The 19,935-nt window shown below is 40.7% G+C and overlaps 1 protein-coding gene across 2 annotated transcripts in view; it reads right to left on the reverse strand.

Moving 5' to 3' along the window:
• LOC124875113 (forkhead box protein J3-like) overlaps nucleotides 1-19,935 on the reverse strand; it is a 120,782-nt gene that overhangs the window by 7,226 nt on the left and 93,621 nt on the right. For both annotated transcript variants that reach the window (XM_047376976.1, XM_047376970.1), the window contains 3 exons: nucleotides 11,611-11,824; nucleotides 7,085-7,321; nucleotides 3,355-3,456 (listed from right to left, as the gene is read on the reverse strand). In XM_047376976.1, coding sequence (XP_047232932.1) covers nucleotides 3,355-3,456; nucleotides 7,085-7,321; nucleotides 11,611-11,824 — 553 coding nt within the window. The remainder of the gene's footprint in view (nucleotides 1-3,354; nucleotides 3,457-7,084; nucleotides 7,322-11,610; nucleotides 11,825-19,935) is intronic.

The raw sequence follows: 19,935 nt of genomic DNA on the forward strand, positions 1-19,935 counted from the left end.
CACAGTTAATTATTGCGGCTGACAACTGTGGTGCGATTCAACAGTGAAAACTGTAGGAACCCTTATAGGTCCAATATTGGCATAGTGGTTTCTAGACAACAACCTGGTCCTAAACACAGGGGAGGTTGTTGCAGATTAAATAGGTCTAAGCGGACAATACATTCCCCACTCTTCATCATTGTGGCAGGTGGAAAGATTTAGTTTCACCAAATTACTAGGAACCTACATAACTGAAGACTTCACTTAGACTTTGAACATCTCCAGCCATCTCCAGACGAAGTTGATTCGGTTTGAACCAGACTCACCCAGGTCACTTTTTGTTTGCCTTTCGTCCATCAGGGACAATGTAGGACCCTTAAAACTCAAACTAAGAGAATGAGGAAAAGCTTTTTTACAGAGAATTGTGGCCTCTACTAACCACCTTGAAACAAACACACAGTAGCTCTTAAAAGTGTACACACACCTGTTAAATTTTCAGGTCTTTGTGATAAAAAAAAAAACTGAGGCCAATCTACTAATACTTTGTTGAAAAACCTTTTGATAAAATTTAAGCATTTACTCTTCTTGAAGTCTGAATTTGATGAACCTGAAATTCTTATTAGGGTTGTTCTGACTTTTGTGTCCTTTAGTTAAAGCCATAGCTTTAGACAGGTTATAACATAATCTATCATTTCACTGAGACAAACAATTGTTGGGACTCACAGCCATGGATTTCAACATTAAACTCTGGTACAAACTTTTCTGGAATTTTCAAAATAAATTGCATTAACCTTCTTCCGGCACAACTTAGTAATTGGGAGTAACAGCGGACTTCCCGTGATGCCACTGCATAAAACCCCCCACTCCTCCCACAAGACTTTCGCTTCCACGCCGGTGATCATCGGGATAGGAGGAGACAGCACGCTAATGTCTCTTTGCTGGCAAACAGACATAAACTCTTCAACTGGATCCAAGGGTGTCATACGATCCCGCGATCATATGCACAAGTTAAGTACTGATAAATTACTGTTGAAAGAATCCGGTATTCATTCATAAAAGGGGGTAAATTAAGGTATAGGCATTGCTTACTTTCTCTCTGAGGCCTGCAGAAGCAAACTGTCCCAGAGAAGTCCCCAATAGAGACGCTGTCTCTACAAGCCGAGTGAAGCGGTTTTCCCTGCCTGAGCGAAGGACAACAGGAGCCGCATCACCATGGTTACGGTAACGTGCAGTTTGGCTGGACGACAGAACAGCCGCCTCTCCCCACAGCTAAGGAGGTTAACTGTAGCTAACCGTTTAAAGACTGTGGACGTTTTTTCAAACTCCGCCGCCTTGGACAACGTTCCTCACCACAGTTCATGAGGTTAAGTGTTTGGGCAGAAAAATAGAGAAGGATTTAGATTGAAATGATCTAAACGTTTTCCATTTTATGACGTTTTGTTTGTGTTGAACTCAGCTATCTTGGTGCTAGCAGAATATCTGCAGCACATGTGCTCAGGTTGTGTTCTTTGTTTGTATGTTTTTAAAGTTAAGACAAACTTGACTTGAAGGGTGATTTTAAACAGAAGATTGATCATAACGCACCGTCCGCGCTTATGCATTTTAACCCTTTTATATTTTAAAAGGTGTGTGTTTGATTCTGGTGCTAAGCTATCAGCTTCTTTGTTAGCTTCAACTGCTAACAGGTAAGGACATGTGCTTGCTGCCAAATAATGTTTACCCAGAAAGGTTTAGTTTTCAATCCAGTAAATAATGTGTCCCTAACATAATTTTACTAAATTTGATGACTAAGTAAACACCATTAAGCCCCATTTCTCCAGAAAGATTTGGCTCTTTTCCAAAATATTCCCTAAATAATATTTCTTTAAATATTATTTTAATAAATAAAGGCAGGTAATGAGACCCCGTTGAGAATTAGTCATTCAGAAGGTTGGTTTTATTCAGCAGATCATTCTTTAAAACATTATTTTATTAAAATAATATTTTATCTGATCTTGCATTGTGAATGGTTGTCTAAGTTAGTTCCAAGACTAACTTCACTTCACTTCCAGATTCTTCAAGATAATCCTTGGTTCTCAAACATAAATAACATTGCATGGTAATGTTGCATCACTCTTTTAGTCATGATTTTAACCATCTTTGATCAACTTGTTTATATTGTACATAGCACATTAGTCTTCTTTATTCTTTAATTCTGCTTGGTAGTTTAGTTGGATTGTTTTAGCATAGTAAAGAGTTTGTTGATTGAAATATGTTTGACTTTGAGTTGACTTATTTTTGTTAATAAATTCTTGTATTTTAAGAAATTGTGTGAATTCATTCCATGTGTGTGCAGAGTTTTGCTGTTCAATAATGTCAGAGCTTGGCTCATCCCTTTCAATTTTGTCCTAATGCCACCGCCTTACTAGGCTGTTATTCACAGGACAACCCTTAACAGACCAAAATATTATTTGATAAAATATAAAAATATTAAATAATATTCTCTGATTAATAATCCTAACACAATAAACGTCTCAACAAAACTTCCTATGTTGCGATTGCTTTTCAGACTTTAATTCATAAATAGATTTTGTTTTATAGCCCCATTTTGTTATATTAAACTAGAGTGTTTTCAATTCCACTAAATAAAAAATAATAATTAGCCACAGTAGATTACCATGAAGGCACAGTGAGAAATTAGCTAAGTTAATAACCACTGAACCACCCTCCCCTTTTCACATAACTATTGACAGGTGCACATAACAGAATGAGAGCTAAACCTAAAGCCTCTAACTTTCAGTTTCAAGATATATCCACAGCTAATAAAAGTCTAATACTTTCCTCCCAGTCAAATGTATGCATCTTGTGGTGACGGAAAAAGAGAGGCTCTGTCCCTGATCCTTGGAAGCACGCCACAGACAGTGAAGGATTGCATTACGGCAGTGTGAGGGAGGTCAAGCGTTGCAGAAACAGTAGGGCCAGCGGCAGCCTGCATGTTTTAAAACTGGCCTTTTATCAGTTCTGTGTGGATGTTTGTTGGCTTTGTGCAATGACCGTGATAGCAGGCTGTTACTGAGCTGGAACCTAATTGGATTATTCACATTATACAATTGAGAGGGGGGTGAAGGTGGGTGTGAGACAGCCTGTGAGTGCATGTCTGTGTGTGAGTTATGGCAAAAACAAGTGGCAACCTCACCGATGCAGTATAATAACTTTTATTAAGCCAGCTTTATAACTAATTATTATACTGTGCCTAAAGGGTGAAGGTATACAAAGGTGGAAACATAACGGCCTATTCAAAGTAACTAATTGAAATAATTAGAATAGGGAAATTTTTTTATAATTTTTTTAAAATCATATTAATCTCAGATATGCTCATATGTGTGTGTTTGTTACCTTGAAATGGGGAGAGATCCACATCAGCCCAGTTATAGCTGGTTGCGATGCGGCAGCTCTCTTTCAGCCACTCCAGGTTTGGGTACCAGTCAGATGACATGCCTGACACACATCCAGCAAAAACATGAACGTTTAACGACATTTTAACCACTGATTAGCCTAACGTACAACATTTTAAATGTTCTACCTCTGACCTCAGAGTTTATGAGAGGTCCTACAAAATATACATTTTCTGCTTCTGCTTTTTAGACTTCCATCAAAAAATATTATTTTAATGCCCCAAACACATTAAAGTAATAACATCAATGACAGCCTGCCACATGTAAATATATGTGACAGGCTGAAAGGCATAATTGGAAAATATCTAAAAAAAAATCACTCCACTGAAATTGATGTTTTAACATTTCCATTTCAAAAGTACCTTTTAAATGAAGGTTTCCAGTAATGCCCTCATACTTGAGGTCATTATTAACTACATGACTTTCAGATAATGACAAAGTAATTTTTAAACAAATTAAATACTTTCTAATGCAAATTTTCAGTATATGCACATTTATTTCTGCTTTTGTTTTGTGTTTAAGCTGCAGTGATGTATTGTTAGGAGAGATGTTAGTTGAGTGTTGAGTGTTAGATTTTGGTTGAAACCACCATCCAGGGATGGATGGATAACGGGATGAGGGCTTGGATGGATGGATGAAAACAGCTGTACAACAGGATTTGGACTTTTTAAGTGGAAAAAACAGTTTATCATTCGCAATGTTTTTTCATATATTTACAAAACTTTGTAGATAAAAAGAGAAGAAGCAGGAAGTATTGGTTTATGCAAAAATAATATTTTTCAAAATTTCAATTAATGTTCCTGAAATTAATCTGACAAATTCTCAATTACCTAGGTCAATAAAATGTTAAAATTGAAGCCAAAATAACAAGTAAATCAGGGGAACTCTTTTCTGTTGCATTAATAAAAACTGTTCCGGTCTATATTGCAAACAGCCACAAGGTGGTATGAGTTCACATGTAAAGATTTTAGCAGAAAAATATAAACATGAGTATACAAAAGGAGAATATTTTACTGCCATCATGCTCTGATTAAATAGCAGTACATTCCCAAGCCATGGATAAAAGATAAGAGTGGATGGTATCATTCATCTGCAGCTGTGATAAAAACTGATGTCTGAAAAGTCTTACTGGTGCCCTGAGAGCTCTGTTGCAGAGAGACAAAGAAAAAACAAAATACAGGAAAAATGAGCAGGAAAATCCTTGAAAAAACTGTTTGTGCAAGCCCAGCCACACAATATGAAATGTAACACTATAGGGACTTCATAGGGAAAAAAATCATAAATGCAATAATTCTGCACAGAGACAATTTTGTGTCTGGTGAATTGCTTTGCAATAGTGTGGCTTTGGGAAGTAGAAGATGTAGAATCACTGCGTTGAAACAGTAAGAAAGAAAACTATACCTTAGGTGTTTTTGAAATAATGTAAAAGTCCTACTCATGTAATGTCTTCTACAGTGCCTTGCAAAAATACTAACTTTTTTACCTTTTGCTAATTTACAACCAGAAAATGGTACTGAATGTATTTTAATGGGATTTTATGTGATGGAGCCACAGAAAATAGTGTAAGACAGGAACCCAGTACCCCAGTGGCCCAGGGCCCCCACCAAGCCCCGGCAAAAATGTTGGGACATTGTCAGCCCACCGTGGCATTCAGAACCAGAGCCCCGAGCAGCCCTCATGGCCCACGGCTGGACTGACACATCCAAAGGAGCCATAGGCCACCCGACAGGAGCCCATCACTCCCTCCCGACCCCAGACCCTATTCTAACGCAAGCTGCAGTCTTTACAGGTATGTTTCTAACAGCTTTGGAAGGGTAGGTACATTTATGCTCATTGTTTCTTGCAAAATAGTTCAAGTTTAGTCTGACTGGATGAAGCATGTCTGTAAAGATCACTTTTCAGGTCAGATGAAAGACAAAGCACCACCCCTACAATCCCCAGGCTTTTGCAGCTTCTGAGAGGTTTTCTCACAAGATTGCCCGGCATTCTGATCCATCCATCTTTCTGTCAAGTCTTAACAGCTTTCCTGTCCCTGCTGAAAAAAAGCCTCCCCACATCACGATACTGCTATCATCATGTTTCACAATCCGTATAGCATGTTCAGGATGTTGTACAATGTTTTCTGGAACAAGCCTTTTTGAATGTTGGCAAAAAGTTTAAATGTCATCTGACCAGGACACCTTCTTTGACATGTGTCCCCTACAATGTTTATGGCAAACTCCAAGTAGGACTTCTCATATGGCCTTCATTCAACAATGTCTGCCTACTGTGTTCATTGGTCTTCATGATGCTGTTCCTTCACTAATGTTCTCTAACAAACATCTAAGGTTTTTACAGAGGAGCTGTTTTCAAACTGAGATGAAATTACACACAGGTGTACTGTTTTACTAATTATGTGGCCTCTGAGGGCAGTTAGTTGCACAGGATTTTCCTTGTTAGAGTGCTTCATGCTTCTTAGTCCGCCCAACTAACCACTAATCTGTAAAGCCTGTATGATATAATTTTATCATCTGTACATGCCCCCTAGTCTGCTAGGGGTCTCTGTGAATGGCCATGTCCAGCCCAGACTTTCTCTGCGCCTCTAAGTGGGCACCAACAGGTACAAAACACAGCAGATGAAGAAAACAGCCGGTCAGATCATGTGGAGCGAAGAAAAAAAAACAACAACAATGCTTGTTATAAAAAAATTACATTGGTGAGTGTTCTGCTGTTTTCTTAGTGTGGATAATTTATCTCATAGGGACAACAAGGATACAAAACTTGCATTGATGTTTTGACAAGAAATCATTATATTTATTTCTTTTCTGATCTTTTCTTCTTCTCCTCCAGTGAGCAGACGGTGTATAAACCACCACATTATCGCCCCCTAAGAGGATGTAGTGAAACTGTATACACATCTGAGTGGAACGTGGTTGTTGAGCTGAGCTACAAACAGTATGGATAAGGGTGCATGCTTTTCTACGAGTTTCCAGCAGAGAGTGTACATAGACACAGAGTGCCTTTAAAGTGGACTGAAGACAAATGCACGCAACACTTTTAAATAACCGCTAAACTTTTATTTGAAAGAAATGTTGGAAACCATGTATCCTTTCCCTTCCACTTCACAATTATGCACTACTTTGTGTTGGTGTAGCATGTTATAGAAACGAACTATACAAAGGAAAATCACAAAAAACCTCTAAAAAGATGGAAGTGGATGTTTTCTTGGTGATGCATTCTTGGGTTGTGCCTTTGTTGTAAAGGTTATAACAACTGCTAGATAAATAATTTTTACCTAGCACTGGGGGTAAAATTTTCAGAAGAGTGATAATTATATAAATACAGCATCCACACAATATATTACCGCTTTAGCTGTTGTGATATGGTACCTTTGTCTTTAGGAGATTTTCTCATGACTAAGTCAGTAAATCCTTACGGTATCATTCAACCTCCAAGTTCACACTTGAGTGTTTCATTGCTACATGTCAACTGTGGTATATTTTAAATAATATTCATACACATTTTTTCTTTATATTCAAATTGGACAATTCAACTGTCAAACATTGTAGTTTAATGTTGCTTTTACTTTGTTTCTGAAGTTCTGTCTGTCATGTTTTTTATTGTCAAATGTCACACTTACTCATCTCTAACAATTGAAAAAATAATGCAGGAATTAGCAGTTATGTTCTCACCTGAAGGCTGAACGGCATGACTCTGGTGGGAGAGAGAGAGGTGCTGTTGGTGCTGGCCATGCACCCTGTGCACCTGGTGCCGGTGAGGGGACAGGTGAGGGTGGTGGGCGTGGTGCGACGTCTGGCCATGGCTGTGTTGGTGGTGGTGTCCAACGCTGCCTCCCGCACTGGGAGAGTGTTGGTAAGAGCAGGCTGTTCGGGCCTGCTGGCTGGAGTCATTTGGCATGCTCATCAAACCTGCCAACATAAAGAAAATGGGGTTATGTCAGGTTTGACCCCACCCTCGCCTTTCTTCCCAGTAAAATAATTTATACATAAACATACAATGCCCTGACTTCTAAAGACAACTGTCTGTACTACATATCATTTTGGAATATCATATTAAAGAGGGTAAATAGTAGCAGGGTTACATGGCACTTTCATTACAACAAGGTGTTGTTCTAGAAGCTTCTGACTGTAATGTGAAAAAATGAGAACAATTTCAATGTGTTTAAATACAGGGGTTGGACAATGAAACTGAAACACCTGTCATTTTAGTGTGGGAGGTTTCATGGCTAAATTGGACAAGCCTGGTAGCCAGTCTTCATTGATTGCACATTGCACCAGTAAGAGCAGAGTGTGAAGGTTCAATTAGCAGGGTAAGAGCACAGTTTTGCCCAAAATATTGAAATGGACACAACATTATGGGTGACATACCAGAGTTCAAAAGAGGACAAATTGTTGGTGCACATCTTGCTGGCGCATCTGTGACCAAGACAGCAAGTCTTTGTGATGTATCAAGAGCCACGGTATCCAGGGTAATGTCAGCATACCACCAAGAAGGACGAACCACATCCAACAGGATTAACTGTGGATGCAAGAGGAAGCTGTCTGAAAGGGATGTTCGGATTGTATCCAAAAAACATAAAACCACGGCTGCCCAAATCACGGCAGAATTAAATGTGCACCTCAACTCTCCTGTTTCCACCAGAACTGTCCGTCGGGAGCTCCACAGGATCAATATACACAGCCGGGCTGCTATAGCCAAACCTTTGGTCACTCGTGCCAATGCCAAACGTCGGTTTCAATGGTGCAAGGAGCACAAATCTTGGGCTGTAGACAATGTGAAACATGTATTGATCTCTGATCAGTCCACCTTTACTGTTTTCCCCACATCCAGGAGAGTTACGGTGTGGAGAAGCCCCAAAGAAGCATACCACCCAGACTGTTGCATGCCCAGAGTGAAGCATGGGGGTGGATCAGTGATGGTTTGGGCTGCCATATCATGGCATTCCCTTGGCCCAATACTTGTGCTAGATGGGCGCGTCACTGCCAAAGTCTACTGAATCATTCTTGAAGACCATGTGCATCCAATGGTTCAAACATTGTATCCTGAAAGCGGTGCCGTGTATCAGGATGACATTGCACCAATACACACAGCAAGACTGGTGAAAGATTGGTTTGATGAACATGAAAGTGAAGTTGAACATCTCCCATGGCCTGCACAGTCACCAGATCTAAATATTATTGAGCCACTTTGGGGTGTTTTGGAGGAGCCAGTCAGGAAACGTTTTCCTCCACCAGTATCACGTAGTGACCTGGCCACTATCCTGCAAGAAGAATGGCTTAAAATCCCTCTGACCACTGTGCAGGACTTGTAAATGTCATTCCCAAGACGAATTGATGCTGTATTGGCCGCAAAAGGAGGCCCTACACCATACTAATAAATTATTGTGGTCTAAAACCAGGTGTTTCAGTTTTATTGTCCAACCCCTGTACTTGACAGTGTATAAATACATTACAACTGAAAACATAAATGCTGAAACATGACCTAAACAACAGCATAAATTAACAAATATTAATTAAACTATGAGTTATAAACAATAACCACCTTGGAGCAATTGATCTTTGTAAAGAAGGGGAAAGATTTTTACCATCTTAATTTTTGAGACTCTGAATGCTAACAGTAATGTACAGTGCAACCCATAACACCATAATGAGGTCAGGCCAGTGGCTCTTTTGATGCTCCTGCTGATAATCTCCTTTCAACACACACAGCCTCCCACATCAGTTTATTGACTGATTTCGGTGCAGTTCTCAGCTGAGATTCCTGCAAAAAGTAGCCACTGAAAAACTAAACTGGTTTGTTTCTTGGTAAATTTTCAGAAAGCCTTTCAGTTGCGTTGGATGTCCTAATGTTCCCTTTGCTTTAGATACATTCAAAAATATTATGTTGTCTTTATTAATAATAATAATAATAATACTACTTTAGTCAAAGAAACATTTTTTAAATTAAACATATATTTTATATGGAGAGGCTGACCCAGGAAACTGCTCCATGAACGTGGAACTACTTTCTTCTATGTCAGAAGACTTATTCTAAAAAACATAGTACAGCTTCTACTTTTCTTTATCTGTAGTTTTCCAGCTTATCACCTAATTGCATAATTCACCTGGACGGAGATGTAAAGATTGCTTTGAGTATTTCTACAAAAACAAATTGTAATTTAGAGGGTAACCAAGTCTATCTAAAACTAGCTCATCTCTTTTAGTTATGTTTTATGGCTGCTTTAAACCTCATCTACTTACAAGTGTTTTTCAAGAGCAGTTTCTTTGCTATCTGTCGGTTCAAAGCTTTCCATAATGACTTTACCAGATTCTGTTGTTGTTACCTTTGAGAATTTGGTGCCTTGCAAAACTATTTATACCAGTTGTGACCTAACACAAAGTAGTACCTATCTGTGAAATGGAAAGAAAAATATACATTTTTAAAAAAATGTTTTGAACGAACAAAAATCTGAAATGTTTGGTATGCATTTAATTCAGCACCCCTTTACTCAGCTTGCTTAATTGGCTACCTTCAGGAGTCACCTAATTAGTAAATAGTGTTAATTTAAACTCCGTATAAAAAGTGTTTTGTGAAGGCCTGAAGAAATCATAAAGAACAAAGACACAGCAGTGTACCTATAATAAAAAATAGTGTAAGAGCAGCATTGAAAGGAGAAACACCCAGGAGAACGAAAGTAACTGGAGTAGCGCCAGAGATCCGCAAATCAGGTGGGAGTATCTGTCAACAGGATAATTAGTAGTTGTGCACTCCACAAATCTGGCCTTTGTGGATGAGTGGCAAAAAGAAAGACAATGGTGAAATGAAGCTAAAAGAAGTCCCCTTTAGAGTTTGCCACAAGCCACACAGGTGACATCGTAACAGGAGGAAGATGGTGCTCTCCTCAGATGAGACCAAAATTTAATGTTCCTGCAAATAAAAAGCCAACATCTTTATGTGGAGGAAAACTAACACTGCACATCGCTGTGAACCCATTGTCCCCACTCTGAAACACAGTGGTGGCAGCGTCTTGATGTGGGGATAGTTTTTCTTTAGCAGGGAGATAGAAGCTGGTCAGAGCTTAAAACCACTGATTACTGTATTTTCCATCTACTTCACAATTTTGTTGGTCTTTTAAAAAGAACTGAACACAAAATTCATTAATGATTGTGCTTGTAATGTGACAAAATGTGAAAAAGTTCAAGGTGTATGAATGCTGAAAAGCTCTGTAAATACAAAGTTAATTTTTACCTGAAAAAGTGATTTATTTTTGTTTGTAGGTTCATTCAATTCATCATTTAATAAGGTCACTTTCAAGATTTTATTTAAATAACACCAACTAAGCCAGATATGGCTTGCCATACATTTTGACACACTGTGAATGAAACAGAGGCTCCATGGTTCTGCTGACTCACTGAAGTACTCAGTACTCAGTTAACACATCTTCTAAATCACTTTTGGTCATATTATTTCTCACAATCTGCACTGTAGTAGTGTTTTCCATCGACAATTTATTTTTATTGTCTTATCTTACGTGCATGTGATCACCCCTGACCACAGACCGTGGGGGACCTATTCAGACGGTACATCCAGGCAGCTGTTTGCTGAATTGAACAGAGCGCATCGATCTCCATCAGTTCTAAATTTCCTGAATGTGTGCAGGGAAAAGTAAGAAAGAGTAGGAAGGTGATAGGCGGTGGTAGGATGGGTGGAGGGGAGGCAGGGGGGTCCAAAAGGGAGCCTTGTGACCTGAAAGCTTCAGGAAGCAATTAGTGAGATGCTTCACAAACTTTAGAACCAATCTAATTAGCTGCTATCAAAGCTGCAGAACTCCTTCCTCTGCTCTGCTAAAGATGTGTTTTCCTCCTGTTGAATTAATTGCCTTTACTCGTTTGACTGTGCGAGGCGTAAAATGCAGATATGCGGAACAACAGATTGTTTGTTTATTTAAATACAACAGAGTAGGAGTAGCGAGTGGTGGAGGTTAATACTGAAATGCCTGCTATGAAAACAACGTTAAATTGTCTGAATTTCAATGTGAGTTTAACCGTGCCAGTTAATTATGTGCATGAGGGCTGACAGAGGTTTACAATTGTTTTTCTGTTCTCTCTCTCTCTCTCTCTCTCTCTCTCTCTATCACACACACACACACACACACACACAGTATTGTGTACTGTTGGATAGGCTGGCATCAACAACCCACAGTCAGGGTGACACCCACCTTGTTGTGAAAAGGATTGCTCAAAGATGCACTTGTACAGACTGCGGAAAGAAGCGCTGAGGTCCTCAAAGTCTGAGAAACAGAGCTGCTTGTCCCGTGATTCCGGGACAGGTAAACCGTATTGGGGCTGTGGGGGAGGAGGGGGCGGAGGTGGAGGCTGGCCTGACTGCTGAAGGCCCAGGGACTGGGACGAAGGCTCCGAGTGACTGCTCACCTTTAGAAAGACAAAGAAGGATGTGGACTTAGTGCTCTAAAAAAAAAAAAGATGGACAAATAAAAAATTATGTGGATAAAATACATATTTTAAACATATTTAGACCAAATTTTCTGAAAATCAGAGCAGATTTTGTAGAACTGAAGTGATACAAAAACAATATTGTTGCTGTGGCTGGAGGAAAAAACAGGTTCTTCCAGAAATAAATCTATTATACTGTATAGTTATTGTGGATTTCAAGGAGAGACACAGCTGTGACTGTTCAATCACATTTAAGTTTAAGTGTTTGTTGCAATGCCAAATTTTTTAAATGAAATTAGAACTGATCATTAGGTGGCTAACTAGCAGGTAAATGACAGAGGATAATAATAGTAACATTTTGCATTTTTTGCATAGTACCCTAGGATGACTTTATTAATAACTTGCTGGTATCTAAACAAACATTATCATCCATCCATCCATCCATCCATCCATCTCCAGCAGTCATTGGGCAAGAGGTGGAGTACACCCTGGACAGGTTGCCAGTCCAAATATTCTTATTCTTATTATCATTAAGATTATTAGTAGTAGTAGAAGTTGTTGTTGTTGTATTAGTATAGTGATGAAGATAAACATTTGTCATTTATGTTAATTTTAAGATAAGATAAGATAAGATAAGATAAGATAAGATAAGATAAGATAAGATAAGATAAAGACTTTTTTGCTCTCACAATAGAGAAATTAACTTGTTACAGCAGGTCTTAGTAACACACAAGTAGGGTGCAGATAGTTATGAAAAATTGTGCAATCAAAGAACAAGGGAAATGTGCAAAGATAAGTAGTAATATTAGAATAGAAATTTTAAAAATAAGATTACCTATGTACAGTAAAAAGTTGAGCTCATTTGTTCTAAAGTGACAATGATTTCGTTGGATTAGTAAGATACACATCATGTTATAGCAGACTAAAACGTTCCTGTTTGAGGCCAATTATTTTTATATTTTCTCTTCCTGATATTTTGGCCAATCCCTTTAGATTCTTTCATGATTTCACACAAGGAAGACGTGTTTTTGTGGTGTGCCTTAAAATATATCCACCAGTGTGCCTCCAATTAATAAAATATTGCCAATGAATTACCAGAGGCTTACAAAGCCATAACATCACCATACTGGTTTTCCTCAAAGGCATAGTCATCTTGGTCTGTGAAAATCTTTGACTGACAAACTGCCTAACTCTCCTTCTTATTATTCCTGAAATCAGCAAATAAAAATACTCGTACTTGTCGTCTTCCGATGTGGAGAAGCAGCAGCTCTACTCCGAGCCCCTCCCGGATGGCCGAGCTTCTCACCCTATCTCTAAGGGAGTGCCCGGCCACCCTACGGAGGAAGCTCATTTCAGTCGCTTGTATCCGGGATCTCGTTCTTTCGGTCATGACCCAAAGTTCATGGCCATAGGTGAGGGTAGGAACGTGGACCGACCGGTAAATCGAGAGTTTCGCTTTTTGGCTCAGCTCTCTCTTCACCTCAATAGACCGGCACAGCGCCCCCATTACTGTGGCAGCCGCACCGATCCGTCTGTCGATCTCCCGCTCCATTCTTCCCTCACTCATGAACAAGACCCCGAGATACTTAAACTCCTCCACTCAAGGCAGGAACTCCCCTCCAACCTGAAGAGGACAAGCCAGCCTTTTCCGGTCGAGAACCATGGCCTCAGACTTGGAGGAGCTGATCTTCATCCCAGCCGCTTCACACTCGGCTGCGAACCTCCCCAGTGCATGCTGTAGGTCTTGGCTAGATGGGGCCAGCAGGACCACGTCATCTGCAAAAAGAAGAGACGAAATCCTCTGGTCCCCAAACCAGACCCCCTCCGGCCCTTGGCTGCGCCTAGAAATCCTGTCCATAAACGTTATGAACAGGACCGGTGACAAAGGGCAGCCCTGCCGGAGTCCAACACGCACCGGGAACAGGTCTGACTTAGTGCCGGCAATGCGAACCAAACTCCTGCTCCACTTGTACAGAGACCGGATGGCCCCTAGTAAAGGGCCACCGATTCCATACTCCTGGAGCACCCCCCACAGGGCATCACGAGGGACACAGTCAAATGCTTTCTCCAGGTCCACAAGACACATGTGGACCGGTTGGGCAAACTCCCATGAAACCCTCGAGTACCCTGTAGAGGGTATAGAGCTGGTCCAGTGTCCCACGGCCGGGCCGAGGGCTCTGCCAGACGTTCCCAGCAGACCCTCACTATGCGCTTGGGCCTGCCAAGTCTGTCCGGCTTTCTCCTCCTCCAGCGGATCCAACTCACCACCAGGTGGTGATCAGTGGACAGCTCAGCCCCTCTCTTCACCCGAGTGTCCAAAACATGCGGCCGAACGTCTGATGATACGACAACAAAGTCAATCATTGACCTCCTGCCTAGGGTATCCTGGTGCCAAGTGCACTGATGGTAACCCTTATGTTTGAACATGGTGTTCATTATGGACAATCCGTGACTAGCACAGAAGTCCAATAACAAAACACTGCTTGGATTCAGATCGGGGAGGCCATTCCTCCCAATCACGCCTCTCCAGGTGTCACTGTTGTTTCCCACGTGGGCGCTGAAGTCCCCCAGCAGAATAATAGAGTCCCCAGCACCCCCGACAGGGACGCCAAGAAGGGTACTCCGCACTACCACTCGGCCCGTGGGCCAAAATGATAGTCAGAGACCTCTCCCCAACCCGAAGGCGCAGAGATGCGACCCTCTCATCCACTGGGGTAAACCCCAACACGAGACGGCTGAGCTGGGGGGCAACAAGCAAACCCACACCAGCCCGCCGCCTCTCCCCGTGGGCCACTCCAGAGTAGAAGAGAGTCCAACCCCTCTCGAGGAGATGGGTTCCAGAGCCCTCGCTGTGCGTGGAGGCGAGCCCGACTATTTCTAGTCGATATCTCTCGACCTCCCGCACAAGCTCGGGCTCCTTCCCCACCAGCGAGGTGACATTCCACGTCCCTAGAGCCAGTCTAAGCATCCGGGGATCGGGCCGCCGAGGTCTCCATCTTCGTCCGCCGCCCAATCCTCTTTGCACCGGTCCCTCACGGTTCCCCCTGCAGGTGGTGGGCCCACTGAGGGATGGTCTCGCGTCTCTCGTTCGGGCTTGGCCCAGCCGGGTCTCGCGCAGAGCAACCCGGCCACCAGGTGTTCTCCGACGAGTCCCGACCCCAAGCCTGGCTCCAGGGTGGGACCCCGGCTCCGGCGTACCGGGCGACATCACGTGCCTCGATTCTGTAGTCATCATGAGGGATTCTCGAACCGCTCTTTGTCTGACCCGTCACCTAGAGCCTGTTTGCCATGGGAGACCCTACCAGGGGCATTTAAGCCCCAGACGACATAGACCCTAGGATCATTCGATCCTGATAACCAATATTTAATGATATTGTATAATCCATTTGACACAATGAAAAAAACAATGATGGCATTGTTTCTGTGCTTCAGTTAAACACCCCACAATCCTTCACCGCATCACTATCTCTATCACCCCCCAAAACACATACACAAACAGCAACAAAATGGAAATCAACATCAATTGGAATATTGGCCCAGTTTGACTCATCGGACCAATTGCGATATGTTATAAAATGACTAACATTAGCGATGTTAATGCAGATATATTGTGCATCCCTAGTTGTACAGGGTTCCAGTAAAACGTGAGCGTCATATTAAATATTGATTTTCAATTTCATTATCTTTGATTTGGATTTCTGCTGCTTAGGCAACCCAGAACATATAGCTTTGAATAACTGAAACACGATATGTTTAATTTAAAGACCAATTTTGCTCTGATCTTCTAGGACAATCACTGATGTGCACATTTATATGACCAAAATGTAAACTGCATTCACCAGATCATGCAGGTGATGTTAGTTGCCAATTCAACTGTAAGACCTGCAAAGCAAACTAGAAATGTAAAACTAATTAAAAATCCAGTTATTTTTAGAATTATTAAAATAAAACCATTTGACTGTGCCTTGCAAATGTCCTTTTTTAAATTGTTTTTTTTTTAATTCTGCCGCTCAGAATGACAATCAAACCAAATTCAATTTCACTAAATGAAAAAGAAAGCCAATCATTTCTTTTCTACATAAACACATACAACTAAGCACAGTGCTTCCAATTTTTTTTTCTCATTTTGCAACTGCAGCTCGTCCTTCCTCCATCCTCAATCATCTCATCCAAGCTGTCATCCTCCTCACCATCCAGCCGGTGAACACGAGCAATTTGCTGTGATCAGTGTGCCTCTGCCAATGTGAGCCAACTTTCTATGACGCACGCCATCACTCACACATCTACCTGCACCCAGTAATGGGAGCATCTCTGTAAACTCCGCTGGTGTGTGTGGGAACTCTGCCAACGATGCCACCGGTAATCACTGTCAGTCAGGAGGATGTCACCTGCACCAGGTAATGAGACAGAACTAACCCTGATCCTCGGCAGACTAGATGAAGTCTGAAAGGATGGAGGAGGGTGATGGGTGGCCAAGGTGATGAAAGAAGAAGGAAAACAAAAGATGGCCTGCAGAAATAGGAGGTTAACGAGATGAGATTGCACTGACCTTTGCAAATGCAGGTGGGAAGTAGCAAGAGAAAAGTGATTGATGGTAAAAAGGTGAGCAGCTGTTACCAAAAGGAAGCAATAAAGAGAAGTGTGTTTATGCTTTGCTGTAAACCTGAATCAAATGTTGAACAGATGAGCATTAAACTGCATGCTGCCAAATGTAACTGGACAGATAAAAAGAGCAGAAAAAGCCCTATCTTGCTGCGATATAGAGTAAAGAAATATAAATAAAATAAAACAAAACTATTAACAGGCTCCTACAATGTATCCTCTGAAGTACTAATTTAAAATCAAGCTTTGAATAACTCAAGAGTTTGTGGAACTAAGAATTTCCAAAAAGCTACAAGTAAGCCTTATAAAAAGTGCAAGTTTAGGTGAATAGCTACTTTTATTATCTCCTGCCTCACTTAATTGGCATGTTCTCTTGCCTTTCCCATTTTGCAGAGTGGCTAAAAGTAATTGGCCTCTTTGCAAAGGAATTAAGTCACAAATAAAATCTTAAAATTGACAGCAATTGTATAGGGCCCTGTGAGAAATTAACTTCATAATGGCATTATGGAAAATAATTGGTTGGTATTGAACAATATATATAAATGTTTATAAAGAAATCTTTATGTCCACATGCAAACACTAGAGAGTTTCTTAACACTTAAAATTGTAATAAAGATTTAACAGTGAATAACAATGTGTTTTGAGTAAAAACTATATTGCAAACATTTAAACTTTGTTTGCCAAACAGATGAAGAGCAAAATAAAATCATTCATCCGGCCCATTTACTGCACAAAAATCACTGCCAGACTGTCACTGTGATGTGCCTGATTTCACACTGCCTCATTCTTTTCACATGACTAAATGATAGATTAGAATTCATGTTGCATAATCTACTGCTGATGTATACAATTTCTGGAGTTTTGAAAAATCAGAAAAAGTTAAGCCAAACAGAAATATGACTGACTCTGAATGTGAAACCCAAACACTGTAATTTGTGAACCGTTCCGTGTCTTTTAACTTATATTTTTCCAACAATTCAACATCAAACCTTGTTCTATTCTCCCCCTATTTATAACTAAGAACATATCATCACTTGTTATGTTCGTCACACAACTAGTATAAACAAAGTTAATCAGAAACTTAATATTGTATCACAGCAGGCTTTACGTTGAGGTAAATCCTGGTCATTTTCAACAGAAGGGAAACTTTAATCCAACACATACACATTATATTGCCAAAAGCATTCGCTCACCCACCTTGATTTGCATTTGAACTTAAGTGACATCCCATTCTTAAACCATAGGGTTCAATATAACATTGGTCCTTTGCAGCTATAACAGCTTTAGTTCTTCTGGAAAGGTTTAGGAGCATGTTCATGGGAATTTTTGACCATTCTTCTAGAAGCACATTTGAGGTCAAAGGCTGATGTTGGATGAGGAAGCCTGGTTCTTAGTCTCCTCTCTAAATCATCCCAAGATCATCCATGCCTTCATGGACTTTGCTTTGTGCATTAGTGCACACTCATGTTGAGGAAGAGGAAGGAGCAATTGGTTGGGGGCATGGAATTATCCAAAATCTCTTGGTGTGCTGAAGAATTCAGAGTTCCTTTCACTGAAACTAAGGGGCAAGCAACAGCTCCTGAAAATATAACTCCAAAGCAAAATCTCCCCTCCACCAAGCTTTACAATTGGCACAGTATAGTCAGACAAGTACTGTTCTCCTGGCAACCACCTGTTGGGACCCCAGCCATAGTTACAACATTAAAGGCCAGTATGAACTTTTCTGGAACTTTCAAAATAAATCGCATTAGCCTACTTCCAGCTCAGCCCAGAAGGAGGAGGAGTCAGAGATGGAATCTTTAAACCAAGGACACCTTTCCCCTCTCTGCTCGGTCTCATTCCGGCTGCGGACAGCGGCTAATAGAGGGACCAGACCAGGCGTCAGCGCAAGGCCTTGGAACACGAGGACTAGTAAGGCTTCTACTTTGAAGAATCCTTGGATCCAAAAGTGACTACGATCACGGAGTCATATGCAACAAAGTTAAGTAATGAATAATTAGTAAGTAATGTGTATCTGGCATTCATTTAAAAAAAAGGGTGTAATAAGACAAGCGTGGCTTGACTTTTCTTCTGAAGCCTCCAGAAGCAGCCCTAATTGATTTCCCCCACAGCCTAGAAAAGAAGGCACAGAGACCGCGTTCCTGCGTGCATGTCCGGGTAATAAGAGTTACCCCGACTGAAGTTGCCGCAACGTTGTACATTTCGGCCGGGCTGACTAACCAGCCCTCACAGCTACTGCGATTATCTGCAACACTAGTCCCTTTAATGCCCATACATGGATTACCAGGACAGTTTCACTTCTCAACTCGTCACCCAGGAAACCCTGTCTTCAGAACGGTTCACATCAGTTAAGTTTGGTTTAGAATGAAATAATCTAAATAATGTTCATTTCATGACATTTAGGTTTTTTTTGTATGAGTTGAGAAAACTCAGCTAAGTGCTAGCAGAATAGCTGCTCAGCTAATTATGTGTTCCGTGTTGTGTTTTAAAGTTAAGACAAACTGTATTTAAAGGGTGTTTTTTTTTTTTTTAACATAGATCAGCCATCACACTTATGCATTTTGAGTGAGACAACATTGGAAATAACTGCAGAACCTGATTTGTGTTTGGACTGTTTTGATCCTGTGAAGCTTCCTGAGTTATCAGAAATATTAGCTTCATCTAAACCTTCAACTTGTATGTTAGACCCAATCCCAACCAAATTATTTAAGGAAGTGTTCCCTCTGATTACCAGCCCCATTTTAGATATGATTAATCTATCTTTAGTAAATGGATATGTACCACAGGCTTTCAAGTTACCTGTAATTAAACCTTTACTTAAGAAACCTTCGCTTGATCGAGATGACTTGAAAAATTACAGACCTATATCCAATCTTCCATTCTTATCTAAAATTCTTGAGAAAATAGTTGCTAATCAAATGTGTGAGCATTTACACAGCAATGACCTGTTTGAAGAGTTTCAGTTAGGCTTCAGAGCTCATCATAGCACTGAAACAGCTCTGCTGAAAGTCACTAATGATATTCCTATGGCCTCAGATAATGGACTTGTGTCTGTACTTGTCCTCTAAGATCTCAGTGCTGCATTTGATACAGTCAATCATAATATTCTCTTAGAAAGGCTGGAATATGCTGTAGGGATCAGGGGAGCAGCGCTAGGCTGGTTTAAATCTTATCTGTCTGACAGATTCCAGTTTCTTCATGTAAATGATAAATCATCTTTAAAATCCAGGGTTAATTGTGGAGTACCACAGGGTTCAGTACTTGGACCAATTCTCTTTACTATATATATGCTTCCAATAGGTCAAATTAAATTTTCACTGTTACGTTGATGATACTCAGCTTTACTTATCCATAAATCCTGATGAGCCCAACCAGTTAGATAGACTACAAGCATGTCTTAAAGATATAAAAACTTGGGTGACGTTAAATTGTTTGCTTCTAAATTCAGACAAGACAGAAGTTGTCGTCTTTGGACCGGAGTCTTTAAA

Source organism: Girardinichthys multiradiatus, chromosome 1 (assembly GCF_021462225.1).
Source record: "Girardinichthys multiradiatus isolate DD_20200921_A chromosome 1, DD_fGirMul_XY1, whole genome shotgun sequence".
Lineage (NCBI taxonomy): Eukaryota > Metazoa > Chordata > Actinopteri > Cyprinodontiformes > Goodeidae > Girardinichthys > Girardinichthys multiradiatus.